The sequence below is a fragment of the Pieris napi genome, chromosome 24 (assembly GCF_905475465.1).
Source record: "Pieris napi chromosome 24, ilPieNapi1.2, whole genome shotgun sequence".
In the NCBI taxonomy this organism is placed as follows: domain Eukaryota; kingdom Metazoa; phylum Arthropoda; class Insecta; order Lepidoptera; family Pieridae; genus Pieris; species Pieris napi.
Genome location: NC_062257.1, coordinates 4,929,683 through 4,951,485, shown reverse-complemented (window position 1 = coordinate 4,951,485; position 21,803 = coordinate 4,929,683). Strand labels below are relative to the sequence as shown.

The 21,803-nt window shown below is 36.0% G+C and overlaps 1 protein-coding gene and 1 long non-coding RNA gene across 2 annotated transcripts in view; both read left to right on the top strand.

Moving 5' to 3' along the window:
* The window catches only part of LOC125061897 (probable ubiquitin carboxyl-terminal hydrolase FAF), a 72,280-nt gene that overhangs the window by 22,271 nt on the left and 28,206 nt on the right, over positions 1 to 21,803 (top strand). Inside the window, exons 19-31 of the mRNA XM_047667532.1 lie at positions 406 to 556; positions 1,126 to 1,245; positions 2,706 to 2,837; positions 4,156 to 4,254; positions 5,481 to 5,629; positions 12,807 to 12,920; positions 13,885 to 13,993; positions 14,869 to 15,022; positions 16,224 to 16,354; positions 17,235 to 17,456; positions 18,159 to 18,320; positions 20,062 to 20,278; positions 21,235 to 21,402. Coding sequence (XP_047523488.1) covers positions 406 to 556; positions 1,126 to 1,245; positions 2,706 to 2,837; positions 4,156 to 4,254; positions 5,481 to 5,629; positions 12,807 to 12,920; positions 13,885 to 13,993; positions 14,869 to 15,022; positions 16,224 to 16,354; positions 17,235 to 17,456; positions 18,159 to 18,320; positions 20,062 to 20,278; positions 21,235 to 21,402 — 1,928 coding nt within the window. The remainder of the gene's footprint in view (positions 1 to 405; positions 557 to 1,125; positions 1,246 to 2,705; positions 2,838 to 4,155; positions 4,255 to 5,480; positions 5,630 to 12,806; positions 12,921 to 13,884; positions 13,994 to 14,868; positions 15,023 to 16,223; positions 16,355 to 17,234; positions 17,457 to 18,158; positions 18,321 to 20,061; positions 20,279 to 21,234; positions 21,403 to 21,803) is intronic.
* On the top strand, positions 8,594 to 12,354 carry LOC125061898. Its single transcript, XR_007119103.1, has 4 exons — positions 8,594 to 8,861; positions 8,973 to 9,124; positions 9,318 to 10,001; positions 10,184 to 12,354. It is a non-coding gene; the product is annotated as an uncharacterized LOC125061898 (long non-coding RNA).

The following is a 21,803-nucleotide window of genomic DNA, read 5'->3' as shown; positions in this document are numbered from 1 at the left end:
CCCGCCCGTTTGCCTCCTTTTCTATAAATGTATATATGTATTGTCTATACATGTGACCATAGACTATTATTGTAGTCTTTGAATTTTTTATGACTTAAAAAGAATTCGATACATTCACTTGTTATGTCCACATTAAAGGCACAACAAATGAATTATGCTTTATTGCTTTTACTGCTTATTAATTAATCTTGCTTTATGAGTAGCCAGATTTAATTTACATATTTCTTCCATAGTTCAAAATTTACTGTTAAATCTATGTATTTCGAATATAATCCAGATCAAGAAACAGATACATATAAATACGAATACGATAATATAAATCTGAGGTCCAGACCTAAAAAGTTTGTAGCGCCACTGATTCATTTTCGTTGCGAATATAGTAAAGGAACTAATTTTTTTTTTCAGGTTAAAGTGCTCGTCCGAGAGCAGTATTAAACTAGAAATGTATATAAATAAGTTAGAATTATATGTGAATGGAGAACTTTTGGACTCGAGTCATGACCGGAAGATTCTCTCACAAATACATTTAAGGGACAAAACCATATTGGTTGCTAAGGTCTGTTATTTTTCTTTATTATTGAAAATAATTGCACTAGTTTGTTTGTGATTGTCCAAAATGTCCTATGAGATGTAGGGGCCAAAAGACTCGGCCGGGTTGCATTTTTCTCTTGATAGAGTTTTTCGATACATTGTATAGTGTAATAAGTGACGTAACGTGTTATATTTACAAAGTATCTTTAACTAATAAATTAAAATAACTCCAAATTTTATAACAGTATAAAATATATGGTGATAATAATATCATAAATTTAAAGAGTTAGGGAAGCTGGTTACACTGGCGTCGTAACGCGTTACGTAACGAAGGTTTACTCTTATGGGATAAGAAATTATCACTTCAAATATATCGATAATTCTAACCAATACTACACGTGGGAAAAATATTTATTCCGTGATAGTTTTGTGTCACGTGACTGACGTGTAAAAATATTTTTTTTAAATATAAATTTTCAAGTTATTTTACTCCATAACGCAATAATAATGTAATATTTTATACTGATAACACTGATTTTATACTGTCAGACCATTGCGAAGTAAAAGATATTAAAAGTTAATATTTTTGTGTAGGTTTACGACGGGCAGGTATGCGGTAGTGGTGGATGCGGTTCGTCAAATGAATCCAGTAGCGATAGTAGCGCAACTTCGCCACCCCTGCCACCCACTGCGGAGCACGCACTACCGGGAGTTGTGAGTATGCCTTTTTTATAGCTGAATGTTGGAATTAATTGGTTAGGTGTGCGAACACCGAAATTTGTTTTTACGAAAGAACATGAGTTAAAAACGAAAAATCTACTTCCTGAGTCAGGCGCATAGGGAGCGTTCAAGTATTACGTCACGCAATTTTTGGAGATTCTTGACCCCCCCCCATGTAACGCGCCGTAACGTTTTTCTGTACCCAAGTATAGTAAAACGTTTCGTGACCAACTAGTGACTCTTTATACCTAAAAGTTACCATTATGTGGTGTAAAATACTGGAAAGTCGAAAATGATATTAACAATAACGCGACATTCAATCCCCGCCCGGATCGTAACGTTTTTACAAAAGGACTCCCCCCCCCCCCCCCTCCAAAATTCGTCCCTTTGTCATTAGCAGGTTAAAATCGTTTATTCATACGTGACACAATGTATACGTCTTATGAACGTCAAAAAAAGAAATACATATTAAATGCTTCTAATTTTACATTTACTGCCAGTTCTCAAATTAAGGGCGTAAAACAAAAGAGAAGAACTGGCAATAAACTCTCCGCTTACTTCTGGCAGAGCCATTTTTGACTGTGTAGTCCGCGTTTCTTGGAGTTCTGTGGTCTTGGAGAATCTAGGTTCGCACTTGCGAGAAGGGCAAGGGATCATTCCAGAGCCTCTCCTCGAAAGTTCGTCGACAGCATCATTGCTGAGAGGAAAAAGGCCCTTTTATCCTGTAGGGTTATTATTATTATTTTTTCCAAAGACAATTCACACCAATTGACCAAGTCCCATGCTAAGCTGGTGAAGCTTGTGTTATGGGTACTAGGCAACGGATATACATACATATTATAGATAGATAGATATACATATAAATACATATTTAAACACCCAAGACCTAAGAACAACACCAAATGCTCATCACATCGATGTTCGCCTCAGCCGGGGATCGAACCCGGGACCCATGGATTCGCAGTCAGGGGTACTAACCACTAGACCAATGAGTCGTCAAAAATTGTGACACTCCAGTATCAGTGTTGTTTGCCGTCGCCTCAACACCAATTTCATCTATTAATATTTTGATCACGTACATCTTAATATATATAAATTACGCGTCACGTTGTTTGTCCGCTATGGACTCCTAAACTACTAAACCGATTTCAATTAAATTTGCACACCGTGTGCAGTTTGATCTAACTTAAAATATAGGATAGCTTACATTTATATATAATTCTTGTGTATGTGTGTATATCACTTAACTTCTCCTAAACGGCTGGACCGATTTGAATGATTTTTTTAGTATGCATTTGGATTCCTGGATGGTTTACATTAACTAATCAATCCGGCAGATGGCGCTGCAGTCGGTACTATCATACTTTGTTTAATATCCTTAATATCCGCTTGAAATATCATGCAGGACAACGTCTGTCCGATCCGCTAGTTATTTAATATATTTTTAATTCCAGTTATTCGCACAAGGAACCTGGTACCTCCCATTCATTTTGGAGTTGGAACACATCGGCATCACAAAGGGACACGCCCCATTGACTGAGGCAGCTCATTTGCTGTCACAAATATGCCCACCTCATAAGCTAACTGTAAGTACATCGATTGAAGCTCAATTGTGAAAAAAATGTCACTTCTCTATGGCTTAGCTCAGGTGTCAAAGTCAAAGTCAAATCATTTATTCCAATTAGACCATCTAAAATGGCACTTTTGAACGTCAAAAAAATATACAAAGAAGATTCTAGTTGCCCCTTCCAAAAGGTAGTTTCGTGTGGAGAAGAATGGGCAAGAAACTCCACACTTACTCTTTTAAAATAGGTTTACAATATTAATATTAAATAGGTGTACTTAGTTAGCCTAACTTAAGTCTAATAAGTAATTTAAGTCTAACCTAATTTACTAATGAGGATACTTACATGAGAAAGTGTCTAATACTTCTTAATCACTATAAGGGCGGTTGCAGACTAGTGCTTTTTACGCGCGTATAAGGTCGTCTTTGGGAGTGCATGTAGGCACGCGCGCAACTCGTACGAGCGTTGACGCGCTTCTAAGCTCGTATAAAAATAGCGATTGATAATGAGATGACAGCGTTTTCCTAATTACACGCTTTATATTAGCTTCACCTGTATGTATGTATGTATGTATGTAAAATAATGTAACGACTCCTTCGGACTCGATTTTGACACACTTTAAACGGACAGATTTAATTCAATCTTTGTACACTTATAAAGAATCACCGACAATATAATAATTTCATAGGTTTATCTCGAAAAAACAATGAAATTTTTGTTAAGTCCACAAAGCAATACGATTAAATTGAGACAACACGTATTGCTGCTAGGATTAAAAAGTGGAAAATAAATATAGTTTAAAAAAAACTATAAAACACGGTTTTAAAGCATATCAAACTAAAAAGTGAAAAATAATTCCTAATTTAGGCGCTCTGTGCCATATTTTTCGTCTATCGAGCAACCCACGCTTTTTCACAATAAAACCAGTATTTTTTGTTAATTACCATTTTCAGCCTAAATTAGGAATTATTTTTCACTTTTTAGTTTGATGTGCTTTAAAAGCGTGTTTTATAGTTTTTTTTAAACTATATTTTTTTTTTGAAGGTTGATTTTTTTTGGCGCGTTAGGGAAATATGATGTGAGTAAATTTTAACGGTGCGCGCGCACACCGTCACAAAAAACCGGCACCCTGAAGTTAGCTATAGTCAACGTTTTAGTTTTTTCTATTGTTAGTGCCGCTTTGTCTACGAACGTAGAATCAATTTTTTGAAAAGATTTCTATCTTGTTGCGCCAAAGAAGTATAACTTCTAAAGCGTGCACGAAAGTACACACACGTTTTTTGAAAGTTTTTAAATGAATTTAGATTTAGTGATGTGTTTATTTTGAAATTCTTTACAGGTAGAGAAACTAACAGAAGCGCTCTTGTCTCGGGATGACGCAAAACTTAAAGATATATTGTATGGCCCATCTCCTCCCACCGTTGCTTATAATATAGAGGTAAGCTATATAATTATTAATAATAAGATATTAAGACAGCGTTTTGTCTCCACTCTATTAAGTTTTTTCGAAATTCAAATTCAAAATCATTTATTCAGGTAGGTAACACAATGTATAGGTCGGTTATCGAAAGCTGGCGGGTTCACAGTACTCACACTAATGCAATTTCACTATACAGTATGTTTCAAAATATGATTTTTTGTCATGCTATACATTTTAGTCCACTTTGGTTTTAGTAAGGTTGGGTGGGTTGTAAATAAATAAAAATGTGTCAAAATACATATAGATAAATATGTGCATACGAGGGTGGAGCCAAAAGTTCTAAGCCCGATCAAGAACGTAAAAGAGTAGTTTGTGTAAATAATTTTTCGTCATAAGCTCCATCTAGCTCAACTCACTTCACTTTTACTTCACTAACTATTCTTTCAATACTCCTCTTAGAAACCTCAGTCGCATCTGATGTCAAATTAAATATAACATTTTTTCATTAAACTGTTTTTATTAAGATGCTTAAAATAATTAAAAACATTGTGCACGATTTCACGAGATTGCCCTGGTAATGTTTGAAAAAAGATCAACATGTATAAAATAATAATAATATAAAACAGTAAAGATCAACATAAGCAGTAGCAAAAGAAAAACAATAACTGTCTCTTTTGTTAGCGCGAGAGAGACGGACAGTCTTTTCGTGATGTATTTGTGATTGTATTTCAGTTTGACATCACGTCTCGCGCTTATTCACAGACACTACACAAGCACAAAGTGTAAATGTGTTGAAGCCGCCAGCTTTAGATAACATACCTATACACTTATGAACGTTATAAAAGAAAAAGATATTAATATTTTGTAAGGACCTGCAACCATTACACCATGTTCCATATGACATCTTTAATTAATAATATAAAAATCTAAAGAAAAAACACAGTTTTGTCCTCTATCAGCAGTAGGCTTGCAGCACGCACTTACATTTTCGTGGGAACAACACGCAAATACAAACTCGAAATAACTAACATCACCGCAAACACGAATTCAATTCCGACCAGTCACCACAAGTAGCACCCGTTCACGAGTATGACGCATAGTCAGCCATATTTTAGGGAGGGAGACAACCCAACGCATGGACGCATTTTAAGTACCTCCAGCTTACGATATCCTTAAAAACCGGCAACACACCCGTAAGCTTTACATGTCCCCATGAGTTGGCACTTTAGTAAATATCCTTGCAGGTCTTGTACAGTATGGTAATGCCGTCGTCGGATACGAGACTCGAGCGAAACAGAAGTTTTCAGTTGGCGTGTGTTAAGAAGGCCCCGCTGTTAGTACAATGTCTGTCGAACGGGGAATTTCTGAAGGGTGCCGCACCTCATACTAGAAGGTAGGTCTTATTATAAGTGCGAGTGTTTTGTCTCGCTTATATACAAAGTGAGAGATAAAGACAAAGCAGTAGAGAACTATAACATAAACGTTTATTAGTTGTTGAATTGGAAAGGTTCCCGTGAATAAAGAAGTGCTGTTCTACAATTGCTCGGAAAATTTTGAAACAAGAAAAACCATACTTATTTTCATTGAAAACGAAATTTCTATGTTTTGGGATTTTCTATTATGGTTAATTAGTTTTCTGTAAAAACTAAACTGAAACGAAAGATTCGACATATGTACGTGCACGTATGCATACGTTATGTATAACGTGCGTACGTAGTAATTTGAAAGGGACGTTAAGAATGTTGAAACCATATTTTTATTAGTTTAATCATTCATGTGTACTTGTTAACAAATCTATGAAATCAATTATCTTTTCAAGACACATTTTTTTTTAAAATAATAATCGAGTTATATTCTTCTTTAATAAATATATTGTTCAATTTTTTGCATAGGTAATAGTTGTTTATACTGTCGTATTAGTTTGCCAATACACAGATTTAAAAAAAAATGATGTTGTATGAAAACTTTTATATTGTTGAATTTCTATGGTATAATTGGCTAAACCCTTGTTGTTCTAATGGAAATATTATTTTGATGGCTAGTATTTAACCCGAACAAAATATAACATATAAAATTACGATGAACCTAATCCACCACTGATTAGAATATAAATTGACGACTCATTGGTCTAGTGGTTAGTACCCCTGACTGCGAATCCATGGGTCCCGGGTTCGATCCCCGGCTGAGGCGAACATAGATGTGATGTGCATTTGGTGTTGTACTTCGGTCTTGGATGTTTAAATATGTATTTATGTATATGTCTATCTATGTATAATATGTATGTATATCCGTTGCCTAGTACCCATAACACAAGCTTCACCAGCTTAGCATGGGACTAGGTCAATTGGTGTGAATTGTCTTTTAAAAAAAATATATATATATGTACAAATAAAACCAATATCCCAGGGTTGAGACGATTTAATACAAAAAACAATTGAGATACTTATACTATTTTTGAATCATAACGCTACCGCGATTCAAGGAACCACAGGCGACATCTATTGGTTCAACATAAAACTATAATAATTTAAACATACCGCGATTCAAGGAACCACAGGCGACATCTATTTGTTGAACATATAACTATAATTGTTTAAACATACCGCCCACCATGGACAGAATGTACATCACTTCCGCCCACCGTGAATAAACTGTAAACAAGTAATCGTAGTGGACTGTAATAGAGTTTAAAAAGTTCGTACAAGCCTTTCACAGTAGCTAGAAGCGACAACATACCTATTATATTATACAACAACAGAAAAAATAAAAAATAAAAAACAACAACATCAGATTTACCCAAATATCTTACTTCGTCACAGGCAATACACATAATTTGGTTATAGGACGCTTAACGATAACATCCTTACATTTAAGACTAACAACCCTCGTAATATTGTCCGAACCTGCATGTTTATCCGTTATAATCCCTAATAACCATTTTGCTGGAGGAAGATTATCCTCTCGAACTAAAACAATATCACCAACATTCGGTTCTGGTTTTTGATGCGCCCATTTGTAACGTTGCATGAACTGCGTGAGATATTCATTTGACCACCTACGCCAAAAATGCTGCAGCAACTGTTGCGTTAGCTGCCAGCGCTTTAGTGAAGAAACCGATGAGGTTTCATAATTGCTGTCCGGCACCAAAACCAATGGCTCGCCGACAAGAAAATGTCCTGGGGTAAGAGGTGTAGGATCTTGTGAGTTCACACTTAATTGTGACAATGGTCTGGAATTGAGACAGGCTTCTATTTGGTACAGAAGAGTGCTCATCTCTTCAAAGGTCAACGTCTGAGTACCTATCACTCGTTTTAGGTGGTGTTTGGTGGATTTTATTCCAGCCTCCCATAATCCACCGAAATGTGGAGCATGAGGTGGAATAAAATGCCATGTTGTTCCATTTGTTGCCAAACTCTCAGCAATTTCTATTGCCAATGATGACTTTTCTTGGGACCACAATGTTTTGAGTTCGCGTGCGGCACCTACAAAATTTGTACCATTATCACTGTATAGGTCAGCACAATGCCCACGTCTGGCCACGAAACGCTTGAATGCGGCCAAAAATCCTTGCGCTGTAAGGTCGCTTGCAACCTCCAAATGTACTGCTCTAGTTGCCATACACACAAACAAACATACATATCCTTTGTATGCTCGATGGCCTCTACCTTTGGATGTTCTTATTAAAATAGGACCCGCATAATCCAGGCCGCTTCGATGAAAAGGACGAATTGGAGTTACACGTGAAGGAGGTAACTGTCCCATAAGTTGGTCTCTTGCTTGTGCAGCGTATCGTACACATCGAACACAATTTCGAACGAATAACTTTGTACGAGTTTTAATATCTAAAATCCAGTATTTGGACCGAATATAGTTTATCATTAATTGCGGCCCACCATGCAAAGTTTTTTCATGGGCGTCCGCTATGATCAAGTCGGTAAGATGTGATTTTGACGGCAAAATCACTGGATGTTTTTTGTCTATGTTGAAGTCAGCTCTTTCAAGACGACCACCAACTCGCATGATACTTTCACGATCTAGAAAAGGAGTCAATACGGTAAGTTTACTTTTCTTATAAATTGGCTTATTATTTCTTAAATCATTGATTTCCAGAAAAAAGTACTCATTCTGACATGCTTTTATAATAATATGTAATGCTTGATTTAGTTCTTTATTAGTTAACCATATAGGAAAACTCTCTTCAGGTCGCTTTAATTTGTTTATAAACCTTCTACAGTAAGCAAATACTCTCAATGATTTCCTTAAAGTCGAAAAATTTGTCCAAAAAATGTTTTGACTACTATCCACCACATGGCATGCCTTCACACCTTTTTCTTCTAAATTAGTGTCTGGTATGTGTTTCCTTTCGTAATTGATAACTTTATTTTGTAGCCAGGGGGAACCAGTTCTCCACATTTCCATGTTTACTAAAGCTGATGGTGTCACTCCCCGAGAGGCACAATCTGCTGGATTGTCGGTAGATGAAACATGTGACCACTGAGTTGCGTCTAAAATGTCTAAAATCTCCGAAACACGATTAGCAATGAAAGTTTTCCATCGACTGGGATGGCTACTTAACCAAGCTAGCACAACCGTGGAATCAGTCCAAGCGTGAAGTTTATCCTTTGGTACGTGCAGAACTTCTGCAACTTCTTGTAACAACTTGGCCAGTAAAACAGCTCCACACAGTTCGAGCCTTGGAATACAAACTTGTTTGATTGGTGCTACCCTTGTTTTAGACGTTATCAGATGGACATGAACATTTCCAGAGCCATCAACTACCCGAACATAAATTACAGCAGCATAAGCTTCATTTGAAGCATCGCTAAACCCATGGAGCTCCAGTGTGACATCTGCTTTAGTACTTATCCAGCGTGGGAGTCGAAATTTGGTAAGTTCCAAGAGTTCCTCACGGTAAGTAATCCAATAATCAAGTAAATTATTTGGTAATTCTTGATCCCATCCGATGCCTGAAAGCCACAATTTTTGTATTAATATTTTTGCTTTCACAATTGCTGGAGCTATCCATCCCATTGGGTCGTATAGCCTTGCAATATCCGATATAACCTTTCTTTTTGTTACAGGTATGCTGATTGGAGGTAGTTGCACGGAGTATTCGAAGTCGTCGTTTCGTCGGTTCCAGGTAAGTCCTAAAATTTTAACTATTTCATTTGATTTCAGTTCTACATTAATATCTAAGTCTAAACCTTTTTTATTTATTTCCTTTAGCAGATTTTCATCATTGCTTGACCACTTTTGGAGTTCAAAGCCGCCTGTCTTTAGTAGGTTGGTAATATCGTTAAATAATTGCTTTCCTTCTGAAACTGATTCACACCCAGTAAGCAAATCATCCATGTAAAAATCCTTTAAGATTTTTTCAGATGCGACGGGATACTCTCCTCCTTCATCGTGTGCTATCTGCTGCAGAGTTCGAACTGCAAGGTAAGGAGCAGACGCAGTACCAAAAGTGACACGTAAAAGGCGAAGATGCTGTAAATCTTCTGTAGTGTCTGTGCGCCACACTAAACGTTGATAGTCTACATCTTCTCTTGTTACCCTCACTTGACGGTACATTTTGATTATGTCGGCAACCAGACAAATAGGATGTAGCCTCCATCTTAAAACAATGTGACGTAAGTCAGGCTGTAGCGCCGGTCCGACCATCAAATCACTATTCAGTGATACACCGTTCTGGTCTCGACAGGATGCATCGAAAACAACTCTGAGTTTAGTCGTCGATTTATCAGCTCTAACGACCGCGTGATGAGGTAAGTAAACCGTTTCTTTTTTGTCAATTTCTTCTATAGGTACTAACTCCATATGTCCCAACTTTAAATACTCTGATATTACATCTGTATATGATTTCTTTAAATCTGGTGATTTCAATAAACGCTTTTCTAACATTAAGAATCGTTTAATTGCTATCTCACGTGAATTACCATATTTACAGCTCGGATCGACATCTCTGAATGGGAGTTTAACGATATAACTTCCTGATGGATCTCGCTTCGTGGTTTCTTTATAGATGTCTTCACATCTTTGTTCTTCATGAGTGAGGTGAGTTCTTTTAAGGTTAAAGTTATCAGACTCAAGTTCCCAAAATTGTTTAAGGTTAAAATCATCATTGTTAATTTGAGTGTGCATTGTTAATATGTTTTCGCAACCCAAACCATGTTGGTCGTGATGATCGTTCTCAATTTTTCCAGATAAGATCCAACCTAGCCTAGTGTTCTGAGCTATTGGTGTTCCTGGTGGTCCTCTCATTAGACCCTCAGCTATGATTTGACAATAGACATCAGCACCAAGCAACATATCAATATGACTTGGTTTGTTGAAATTTGGATCTGCTAACTTCATCCTTGGTAGATTTGGCCACAGATGGACAACGAATTCCTTTACAGGGAGGAATGAAGTTAGTTTTTTAAGAACATGAGCTGTTACACAAATAGTAAATGATTCATCTTGAATTGATTGCAGATTAATCTGCACTACATATTTGGAATCAAGTGAGGCATTGCCGTCACCTCCAACTCCAGATATGACACTGTTGCTTTTGATTTTCTTTAGCCCCAGCAACTGGACTGCAGACTCCGTAATAAATGAAGCCTGTGAGCCCTGATCTAATAAGGCTCGCAGTGTCATACTTGATCCAGAATTATTGTTGGCCCTTACGAGGGCTGTTGCCAATAGAACTTGTTTTCTGGTATTAGTAAAACAAGTGGTAATATTTTCAATGTTGGTCTCGTCTGGTCTCGATGTTGTTGCCGTTGCAACAACATTGATATCTTCTGGTGATTGGTTGTTAGCTGATACATTATCTGTTGATACACTAGCGTTGTAATGCAAAAGTGAATGGTGTTTTCGTTTGCAAATCTTACACCTGGTGGGCAAACGACACGCCTCAACCGAATGATTAGCACCTAAACAGTTGAAGCATAAGGCGGAACTTTGAACAAACTCACGACGTGTTTTAAGGTTACCCTTAGCAAATTTCTTACAATTTCCTATTTTATGCGTACTATCTGAACAAAAGACACAATTTGATTTTTCCTTAAAAGTTACATGATGAGATTGAGTGCTTTTGACTGGTTTGTTTATTAAAAATTCAAGTGACCTAAACCTTTGCTCTAAAAATTCAAAAAACTGATTTAATGTTGGCAATTCATCTGTTAAATTACAAATTTTAGTTTCCCATAACTCTCTAGACTTAGTATCTAATTTTGAACTTAAAATATATAAAACAATAACATCCCAATTGTCAGTTACTATTCCTATATTTTTCAATGCATTTAAACATTCATTTGTGGTGTCTAGTAATTCTTTAACAGCATTTGAAGATTCGGAAACAATATTCTTTTGAGAAAAAAATCTTTTTAAAATACTATTTGTAATAAATTTCTTATTATTAAAACGTTGTTCTAACATACTCCAACATAGTTCATAATTTTCACTTGTAACCGGCAAATGTCGTAGTAACTGCTCGGCTTCACCGGTCAGGTAACTTTTTAGGTAATGCAACTTTTGCACTGCTTGCAACGATTTGTTGCTGTGTATCAATGACTTAAACAGGTCACGAAACGTGGTCCATTGTGAATAGTGGCCAGAAAAAGTAGGTATTGTTATTCTAGGTAATTTTACTTCACTGTTAATGTTGCTTACTACATCACTCGTAACTATAGGGCTATTTTTAAATTTAGTAAGTTTTTCCTTTATATCAATTTTGTATTCACTATATAAATCTTCCGTCTCTCCATATACATCTTTCAAGCTGTACTCCGATTCATCATAATCTTCCTCACCATAGTTACATATTAATTTATTGTGTGTCTCTTCAAATGTTGACCATTGTTTTTCTAATTGTTCCAATCTGGTTTCCAAATAACTTCCTGTAATTCTATCTTTTGGTGTTTTCTTAAAATTTGTATAAGCCCTTTTTAATGTTTTGTTAATATCTTTCTGTACTCTTACAAGTGATTCCATTGTGATTTTTCTAAGTTACACTTGTAAAATTTCCAAGTTCCAAATCGCAAATTTTTCTAAGTGTTTGGTGTACCTAATAATTTCGACTTAGGCAAAATCGGGCATGGATTCCCCGTGGTTAACAACTTTTGCCTTAACTTTTCTAAGTTATTTTACTTGCGTTATTAGACTTCCAATTTGTTAGGCAAAGTTTTAAAGTACTTACAGTTTTAGTCACCTTTACACTTACACCACTTTTTATACACTAGGGTTTCCACTCACTGATGTATCCGGCTACGAATGACCATGTACAAATAAAACACCAATCCCCAGGCTGAGACGATTTAATACAAAAAACAATTGAGATACTTATACTATTTTTGAATCATAACGCTACCGCGATTCAAGGAACCACAGGCGACATCTATTGGTTCAACATAAAACTATAATAATTTAAACATACCGCGATTCAAGGAACCACAGGCGACATCTATTTGTTGAACATATAACTATAATTGTTTAAACAATATATATATATAAATTTAATAAAAGAACCACTTCCCTTACAAAATTATTATTATTAGAATACTTTTACAGTAGGTATATCTTTACAGAGTGGGATATTTAGCCCTGGTAAGACTGGCGAAGCTGGCTCTGTACACCTTGGGACACCTCTTCGAAATTCTGGCACCAGATGGAACTGAAGCTGCCCTTGATAAGGATTTTAGGTAAGTGTTGACAAAGCTGTTAGCTAAGTTGTGCTTAAAGGCCGGCAGCGCACTTGCGAATCTCCTAATGAGTGACGTGACCCTGCTGGTAAACACACAAAAAAATTAGAGCACAGCACACTCAATAGTTCTCTTCCCGATCACAGCAGAGCATTTCTTACCGATTTCGATAAATAAGGTCTCATTAAAACAACCATTTCAATTGGAATAGTTCCCTATCATTTAAATCCAAAAATAAAAAGCTTTAATTATATAAAAAAAATAAAGAAGAGTGAGAGGAAACGAAATAATTGCTCATTCGAAATAACATATTTTTCAAACGTTTTACTAAATAAAAAAAAAAACTAGGCTAGAACACTTCGTTTTCTCTCAGCAGAGAATACCTCTATGACGAAAATTTGTAATTTTTTCACTTATTTTAGAAACAATACGGGGTAGGCTTTCAGGCAATTATGACATAAATAAAATTTCTAGCCAAATTCAGAGCTGAGACTTTAATAACGTATGTATAAATAAATTACTATTATACAGGAGTCATAGCTAAGTCATAAAAAACTTTAGAGGTGTCAAGGGACACCCGGATGGAACGAAATTCCTTTCGATTAATTTATATGTTAATTGGTACCATAACAGTATGATAGATTTTCTCGACACCAATCTTACGACGAAAAAAAAAAGCCAACATCACGAGGTGTTCCCAGGCGGTCACCCATCCAAGTACTGACCTCGCCCGACGTTGCTTAACTTCGCTGATCGGACGAGAACCGGTGTATTACAATAGCAAACTGCAAAAAAGTGTCGTGACAACTTTTCGTAAGAATTTTTTCCGTCTAGCCCCCTTTCACAACGCGCGATAAGGAACTTCGTTCCAATATCGTTATACATATTCATAAATATGCATGTCGTAATCATTCTTGTTGAAAAACCCAAATCCGATGCGTCCCTGTAGGAGAATATTTTTCAGAATGGATGTCACAATACTACGCGAGGCATTGCAGTCAGTCCCTAATCACAATTGCGAGATTATTGTTAAAGCGATTGCTGAGAAACTCGCCAATACACTTGCAGAGCAGGTAAGATGCTTCTGTTAGTACTGAAGAAATCTTAAAGTGTTTAATAAAAAATCTTTTAAACGAATATCAGATTTTTGTCTTGTATTTTGTATTAAACTTCATAAAAAAGCTCTTGAACTTGGTATAAGTTTGAACGTAGGAAGCAGAAAGCTCTTATTTTTTAAATAAATAAGCTTTATCTAAAGGTATTTTGTAGAGTCAGAACTTAGCGTTTTTAACATTTTCACATGTTTCACTCTGAAAACAAGCTGACATAAAATTTTCCTAATCATAACAATAATTTAATTGCACTGTAACAGAAGTACAATTTTCTTTGTCAATTTGTGTGACAGATTTTTTGACCAAATAGACTAAACTTTTGAACAAATAGACTTTTATAAATGTTAAAATGAGCGATGGAAGAGGGATTAGTGACCTAATATGTGAAAAAGCAGCGAAATCAAACAAGTACACAAAAAGGTTACCAAAAGGGAGTGATTGAATTAAGAATTAACATATCTATTTTAAAACTTAATTAAAAAACGCTGCATTGAAACGGATTATTATGAATATTGTTAAAAAATAAATCAGTGGCGCAGTTTCATGATCATGTGTTAATCTATTCGGCAAGTATCAGTCTCCTGTGCCTTACACTCGCCGTCGACTTTTTGAGTCTAAGGCAAACCGGTTTCCTCACGATGTTTACCTTCACCGTTCGACCGAATGTTAAATGGGCTAATAAAGTACATTGATGCACAGCCGGGGTCGAACCTACGACCTCGGGGATGAGAGTCGCACGCTGAATCCACTACTCCAACACTGCTCATAAATGATGAATATTGTTATTTTTGTTATAGTGAATATAATTAACTTTACTAACTAAAGTTTGAATACAGGTGGTAACGAGTGGTGAAGACAGTGATTCGGTATCGTCACTTGTATGGTGGCGAGTACCGACAGCAGCGACGGTACGGGCTCTGTACGCACTCACTTACTCTGTGGCACAGCCCTTGGAAGTCACCGGATTGGTGCACTCGGATGACGTCACACGTACGTGTTCAACTGTTTTTTATTTGTGCTCTGATTGTGTGTTATAAAGACTTCTGGGACACGTATTGTGTGCAGCTTTGGGCATCTGTGCGTCTGTTAGTACGTATTGTGTACGTACTTACGAGCGCACGGACACGTTTTAATTGAAAACTTGAGTAAGGCTTTGGGAGCATAATAATAATAAAAGCCTTTAATTTTAGATACTTTACATTTAAATACATTTATATTTCTAGCATCTCATTCAATTCTAGGTGTGTCTTTCTATCTGTGTGCCTTTTTTAGACAAAGGCCTCGTCCAAATTACGTTATTTCCACTTTTCTGTTTCTCTTTCCATGTGCCCCACCCATTTCCATTTAAGTTTATTTATTTTCATTGTGACATCTACCTTAGTTATTCTTCTTAATGATGTATTCTTTATATTATAAATTATTCTCTTCCCTAGCATACATAGTTATATGAATCTTTGACTGTAGCTTTGTATGCTGCGCTTTAGTGGGCAAGTTTGAGATCCATATAGTACGGGTAGTAGAAGTATTGAGAAGTTTTTCATAGCGCTCTGTGGCCTTATTTGGAATTAAACTATTGTTTTTCGTGTTATACCACATTTGTGTATAATGAGTACGCAGGCCGACTTATTCCATATAATATTCAACGTGTCTTGTCAAAGGAGATAAGCAAATCGAATCAACGTATAAGATCACATTAAAACGCACCTTCATACACACACACCTTCACACACACACACCTTCACACACACACACCTTCACACAGACACACCTTCACACACACACACCTCAATCAATAAATTACTAGTCAATATGTTGGATTTCGAATTAAGTGGTTGTCTGTAAAGTCGGTTTACTGACGATAGTTGAACATGACAACATCTTAAGAAAATACTGCTCTCAAAAATAATAGTATATAAACGTATTAATTTATTGTAGGAATCCTCGAAAATGCATTTCGTTTTCAAGCATAGACAACGTATGGTTAATATGTGTAAAAAAGTAAATTACTGTGAACGTAATCACCAAATAAGAAAATCAAGGACCCAATATAGTTCTGCCCCTATAACACACAAATTATTATTTATGTTCCGCGAGATAAGATTTAAGTTAACACATATTTAGCTATTTTTGGTGGTGTTAATTTTTATTATAATTTTTCTAATTATTAACTACTGATTTATCTATTTTGTAGTGGTCCGGGAGTGTATGGAAGTTGTGACGATCTGTATGGCTTTTGGTGGTGGACATCTGGAAGATCTGCTGCATGAGTCGTGGTGGCAGGACACGGCTTTGTACCTGATGATTGACTGCCCCAGCGCTCAGGTATATATATTTGAATAATAATAGGTACAATACGTACTAATGGATTTATTTAATTTAATACACATTAAAATTATATCTCGGATAGAGATCCGGAATAATTGTTTACGTTGACTTTTCTTTGTTTTAATAGCGGATAAAAATTTGTTTATTTATTTATTTAATGAAAAAAATATTAAATTCAAAAATATTCACAATTTCTCCGTCCACCGAAGCGTCGACATTGCAATCTTAATATATATAAATTACGCCTCACGTTGTTTGTCCGCTATGGACTCCTAAACTACTTAACCGATTTCCATCAAATAAGCACATCGTGTACATTTTGATCCAACTTAAAAGATAGGATAGCTTACGTCTCAATTTATACCCGCAATATTATTTGATTGCAAAATATTTGTTTATTATAACATAGTCATAATTGTAACAGATGGCGCTGTGTTGAAAGTACCAACGTTTCACATAAGCTACAATTTTATAGCATAACCACCAAAAAAGCATGGTGGTCCCCATGACTCGTGTTCTCCTACCGTTTCCCTTGAATAGTTTTCTACTTTGTAATATAACAAAAACCTTAGCTACAGCAACGCATGGCCGGTCTGCTAGTAATATTTTAATAATTAGTTAACTAAGTAAGGTTCGAAGTACGACAGTAGGCACCTGTTATTGACTACGTCCAAGTATCGTTCGAGCAGATTTAGTTTGAATAACTAGGTTCCTTTTTAACTAAACGCCAATTTTTCCATATATGTAGCATATTTATGTAATCATAACTTCCATTACTGAAGTCTAAATCTTCCAAATTTCTCCTTACATTTACTGATTTTCAAATCAAGTGCATGGAACTTAACTCTTAACTGAACAACATTGTATATGTTCCTAGGTGCGAGTATCGTGCGCAGAACAATTGCTGTCTATGTGCGGATGGGGCGGCGGCGGAGGGGCGAGGGGGGCGCTGTTGGCCCTCGGAGGTGCGGGTGGAGCGGCCACTTTGCCCCGCCTCACTCAACATTCGAGGAACGCCCATCAGTTTCTGCAGCTCTTGTGTCGGCTAGTGGCCTTAGCCGGACCGACCGCTAAAACTTTGGAGGATCTTGCTACAGAAGTAAGTTTTTATCTGAAAAATTAATTATTATAAAACGAGAAGTTTTTTTTAGGGAAATGTTCTACCGTTATCTTCGGGAAGGAAAGGGAAATATGAGTGATTAAGGGTCTGTTTCACAATGTACGGATAAGTTTTATATAAGTTCCAAATTAGCTATTGAAGTGAAACTTTTTTATCGACGTATGGGAGAAATTTTGTAGCAAATCGTCACGGTTACGCGCCATCTTTTTGAAGTTTGTGACACAAAATTAACAGAATGAAGTTAGTGGCGCATGTTGGCACGCACGCCGCCTTTGTTTACTGTGTCACTATATTTATAATATTTATCCACATACTTTCAGTTTCTACATTCAAAACACGTGTTTTCATTATACAAGTGCGAATTTTATATGTTCGTCTGAATTATAATAAGAAGTGATTTAAATTGAATATTTAAATCAATACTAATAATAATTAGAAAATAATAATAAATATTTATTTATTTAATTTTTCAAATGTAAACTGAACTTTATTGACTATAATGACTCCTTTTCCAGTCTTTGTTCAGTTTCAAAAACTATTTTTAATAATGCCAAAGAACTTCGCGCGTACATAAGTACACGCACCCTTTTTTAGTAGCAACACTTATAGTAGAATTCTACAGAATGAAAAATCAGAGTATAGGTAATTTTTCTTGTAAATATAAAATAATTTTTTGATCAGGTGGCATGGCTGCGGGCATTACGCGATAATCCCGAAACCTTAGACGACACATTACTCGAAGGTCATTTAAATTTGACGAAGGAGCTCTTCACACATGTTCCTGCGCAGGTTAAGTTTCAATATGGCGCGCATCCGGAACATAAGGATTCGGGTTTGTTAAAGGTATTTTCTTTTTAAACATATTTTAAATCTGTACTAAAGTAAAAGTAAATTTCAAGGTAAGTCTCTATAATTATTTTTTTTTTTTAATGGCTCTGGCACGGTTTGTGCATTAGCCAGCGTCAAGTATAGGATTTTTTTATAATTCGTGCTTGTCTTTAGAAATTCGACCGTGTCCTCCATGTACGGTTTAAGCACTCGCCCGGTACCGCACAACCCTCCCAAAGGCCGAGAACAAATTTAAATTAAATTAAAACTTGCCCTCGAACCGGAAATCGAACCCGGTACCCCTCATCTAGCTGCCACTTAATAAGACCGCTAGGCTATGAGGCCCCCTCTATAATTATTAATAACAATAAATACGCCTCATTTATTCATTGTTTACATAAGGTTTTAATGTTATATGTATTTACAAAAGTTACACAACACACTTAAATCTAATACATATATAAAATTCTCGTGTCACAATGTTCCTTTCCATACTCCTAAAAGGTTTGACCGACTTAAAATTATGTAAAATAATACATAACTTCAATCCGGTAAAAAATGGGATGAAATATCAAAATGCATTCCGCAATCTGTACGTCATTTGTTAATAGTTTAATGAAGCCACATTTCATATATCAAATTGAAATATAGGGTACAGCATTCAAAAACAACATTTCTAAGATACAAACGCTACAAAATAAATTAATAAAAGCACTATTTAAATAAATTTTTTTAACACCTACTAATAAAATCTATCAAGAAACCAAAATTATGACGATTAAACAACTATATGGTTATAGCACATGTATCTTAATTAACAAAATATTGAATAACTCTCTCTATAGTAGCTTATCATTTAAAAAAATCAAATACACCACTACTCGCAATACTCGTCGAGCGAGTTTGCTTATCTTGCCGAAGCCGCGCATAAATTATTTAAAGAAATCCATTGAGTATGAGGGTGTGCAATTATTTAATCAATTACCCTCTAAAATTCGTAACATCAGCGTGTTTAATCAATTCAAAATGGCATTAAATAGACATATTAGAATGAGACTAATAGACTAAAATTGGGATAGCTGATGGCGACGCGTATCTCGTTCATATATTTATATTATACTAGCAGACCGGCCAAGCGTTGCTGTGACTAAGGTTTTTGTTATATTACATAGTAGTAAACTATTCAAGGGAAACGGTAGGAGAACTTATGTGAAAGGTAGATAGCTTATGTTAAACGTTGGTACTTTCAAGACAGCGCCATCTGTTAGAATTGTGACTATCAAATAATAAACAAATATTTGCAATAAAATAATATTGCGGGTATAAATTGAGATGTAATCCTATCTTTTAAGTTGGATCAAACTACACACGGTGTGCAAATTTGATTAATATCGGATCGGTAGTTTAGGAGTCCATAGCGGACAAACAACGTGACACGTAATTTATACATATATTAGGATTAAGTTTAATACATTTTTTGTCATGAGAAATAAAGTTCTTTAAACATTAAAAAAGTCTTTTCTTTTGTAAAAGTTATTTTAATAAAATACTATAATGACTATAATACTAAGCGACTTTGTATCCTACTATACTTGTATCCGAGCTATCTCATATTTTTTCTGGACTCGTTTTTTTGTAGGATTTTGTTAGAATAATTTTGACATATTGATAAAGTTTATTAGTTTATTATTTATTTATGATTTTTTTTATATCCTTAAAGAAGCCCGTATCGTATGTAACTTGAGGCAATTTACAGGAAGTGGTAACACAATTCCTATGGCCATACTCGTGGGCGTGGTGTCGTATGTCGGAATACGACAGAGGAGAGGGTAGCGGCGAAGACATTCCCACACCACTATGTCGTACCGCCGGCTCAGTGGCTGCAGCCACGGATTTGCTGTTGTCCCTCGTGCACGGATGCCTGTTCAATATGGCGGCCTTGGCCAATCTGTTGCATTTAATGTTTTATAGCGGTAAGTATTTTTTTAATTTTAATAGAGCAGCGTTGGCCTAGTGGCTTCAGCGTGCGACTCTCATACCTGAGGTCGTAGATTCGATCTCGCACCAATGGACTTTCTATCTATGTGCACATAACATTTGCTCGGTGAAGGAAAACATCGTGAGGGAACCGACATGTCTTAGACCCAAAAAGTCGATATGTGTCAGACACAGGAGGCTATTAGATTTAGAAATGATCATGAAATAGATTCAGAAATCTGAGGCCAAGACCTAAAGAGGTATTGCCGCTGATTTATTTTATATATTTTTAATAACTCTGTAATAAGTCAGAATAATTGTATATTACACATATATAATCTAGATTTTGTCTACTAAATACTTCGAAATTTTCACACTTTTAACTGCAATTAATTATTTATTTCCATATTTTAAAAATATGGAAATAAATCCAAAGCTCCGTAGATGTTGGATCTTGATTAATTTCATTTCTATATAAATTTTTACATTTCCCAGAAAGAAGTCGCGTAGTATCGACAAGGCTGCTATGTGCAATAATAATAATTTATTTCAAGTTTGTTTCACATTAAGCAAACAGCGCCTAACCCGCCTAACCCGCCTAAAGCGCCTAGCGAATAATTAAAGTACCTGGCCATTTATAAGTCGCATTGTGCTTTAGAAAGAGATACTCGGCTAGCTTCGGATTCGTATAGCGCCGTCTCTGTGTCCTAATAGTGTTTGGTGTGAAATAGATGACGCTCTACAAAGCGTGTATCTCTTTCTTAAAGCACGATGCGACTTATAAATGGCCTCGTACTGTACTACGAGTATGTACTAGTTGTTGAGTTCAAACTATTAAAATTAATTAAGTTTAACAAAAAAGAAAGATTACTTTTCCAGAAGAAACTGTATTTTTCCGAAACTTCATTGCTGATGTTTTTGGAAATTTTATTTTAATAAAAATTTTGTACAGATAGGAACATGCCGCTCGCGGAATGGGAGTATATGCCGTGTGTTGGACCACGCCCTTGTGCTGGTTTAGTTGGGTTGAAAAATGCTGGCGCCACTTGCTACATGAACTCTGTATTGCAACAATTGTACTGCGTACGCGCTGTTCGGGATTCGCTACTCACTGTACAAGGTAAGTTTTTTTCATAGACCTTGGGGCGAACGGCCAGGGGAGCATTCAAGTATTACGTAACGCGTTTTGGGAGGGGGGGGGGGGCCCGTTTGTAAAATGTTACGATGCGGGGCGGGGATTGACTTACGCGTTATCGTTAATATTATTTTCGACTTACACCACATAATAGTAACGAGACTAAAGTGACACAAGGTGGTCACGAAACGTTTTAAAAAAAACGTTACGGCGAGATACATGAGGGGGGGTCAATAATCTCCAAAAATTGCGTTACATAATACTTGAACGCTCCCCAGGAGGCTCATCTGATGTTAAGTAATACCTCAATGACACTTACATTGCCAGAAGGCTCGCAAGTGCGTTGTGGGCCTTTTAAGAATCGGTACGCACTTTTTGTAAAAGTC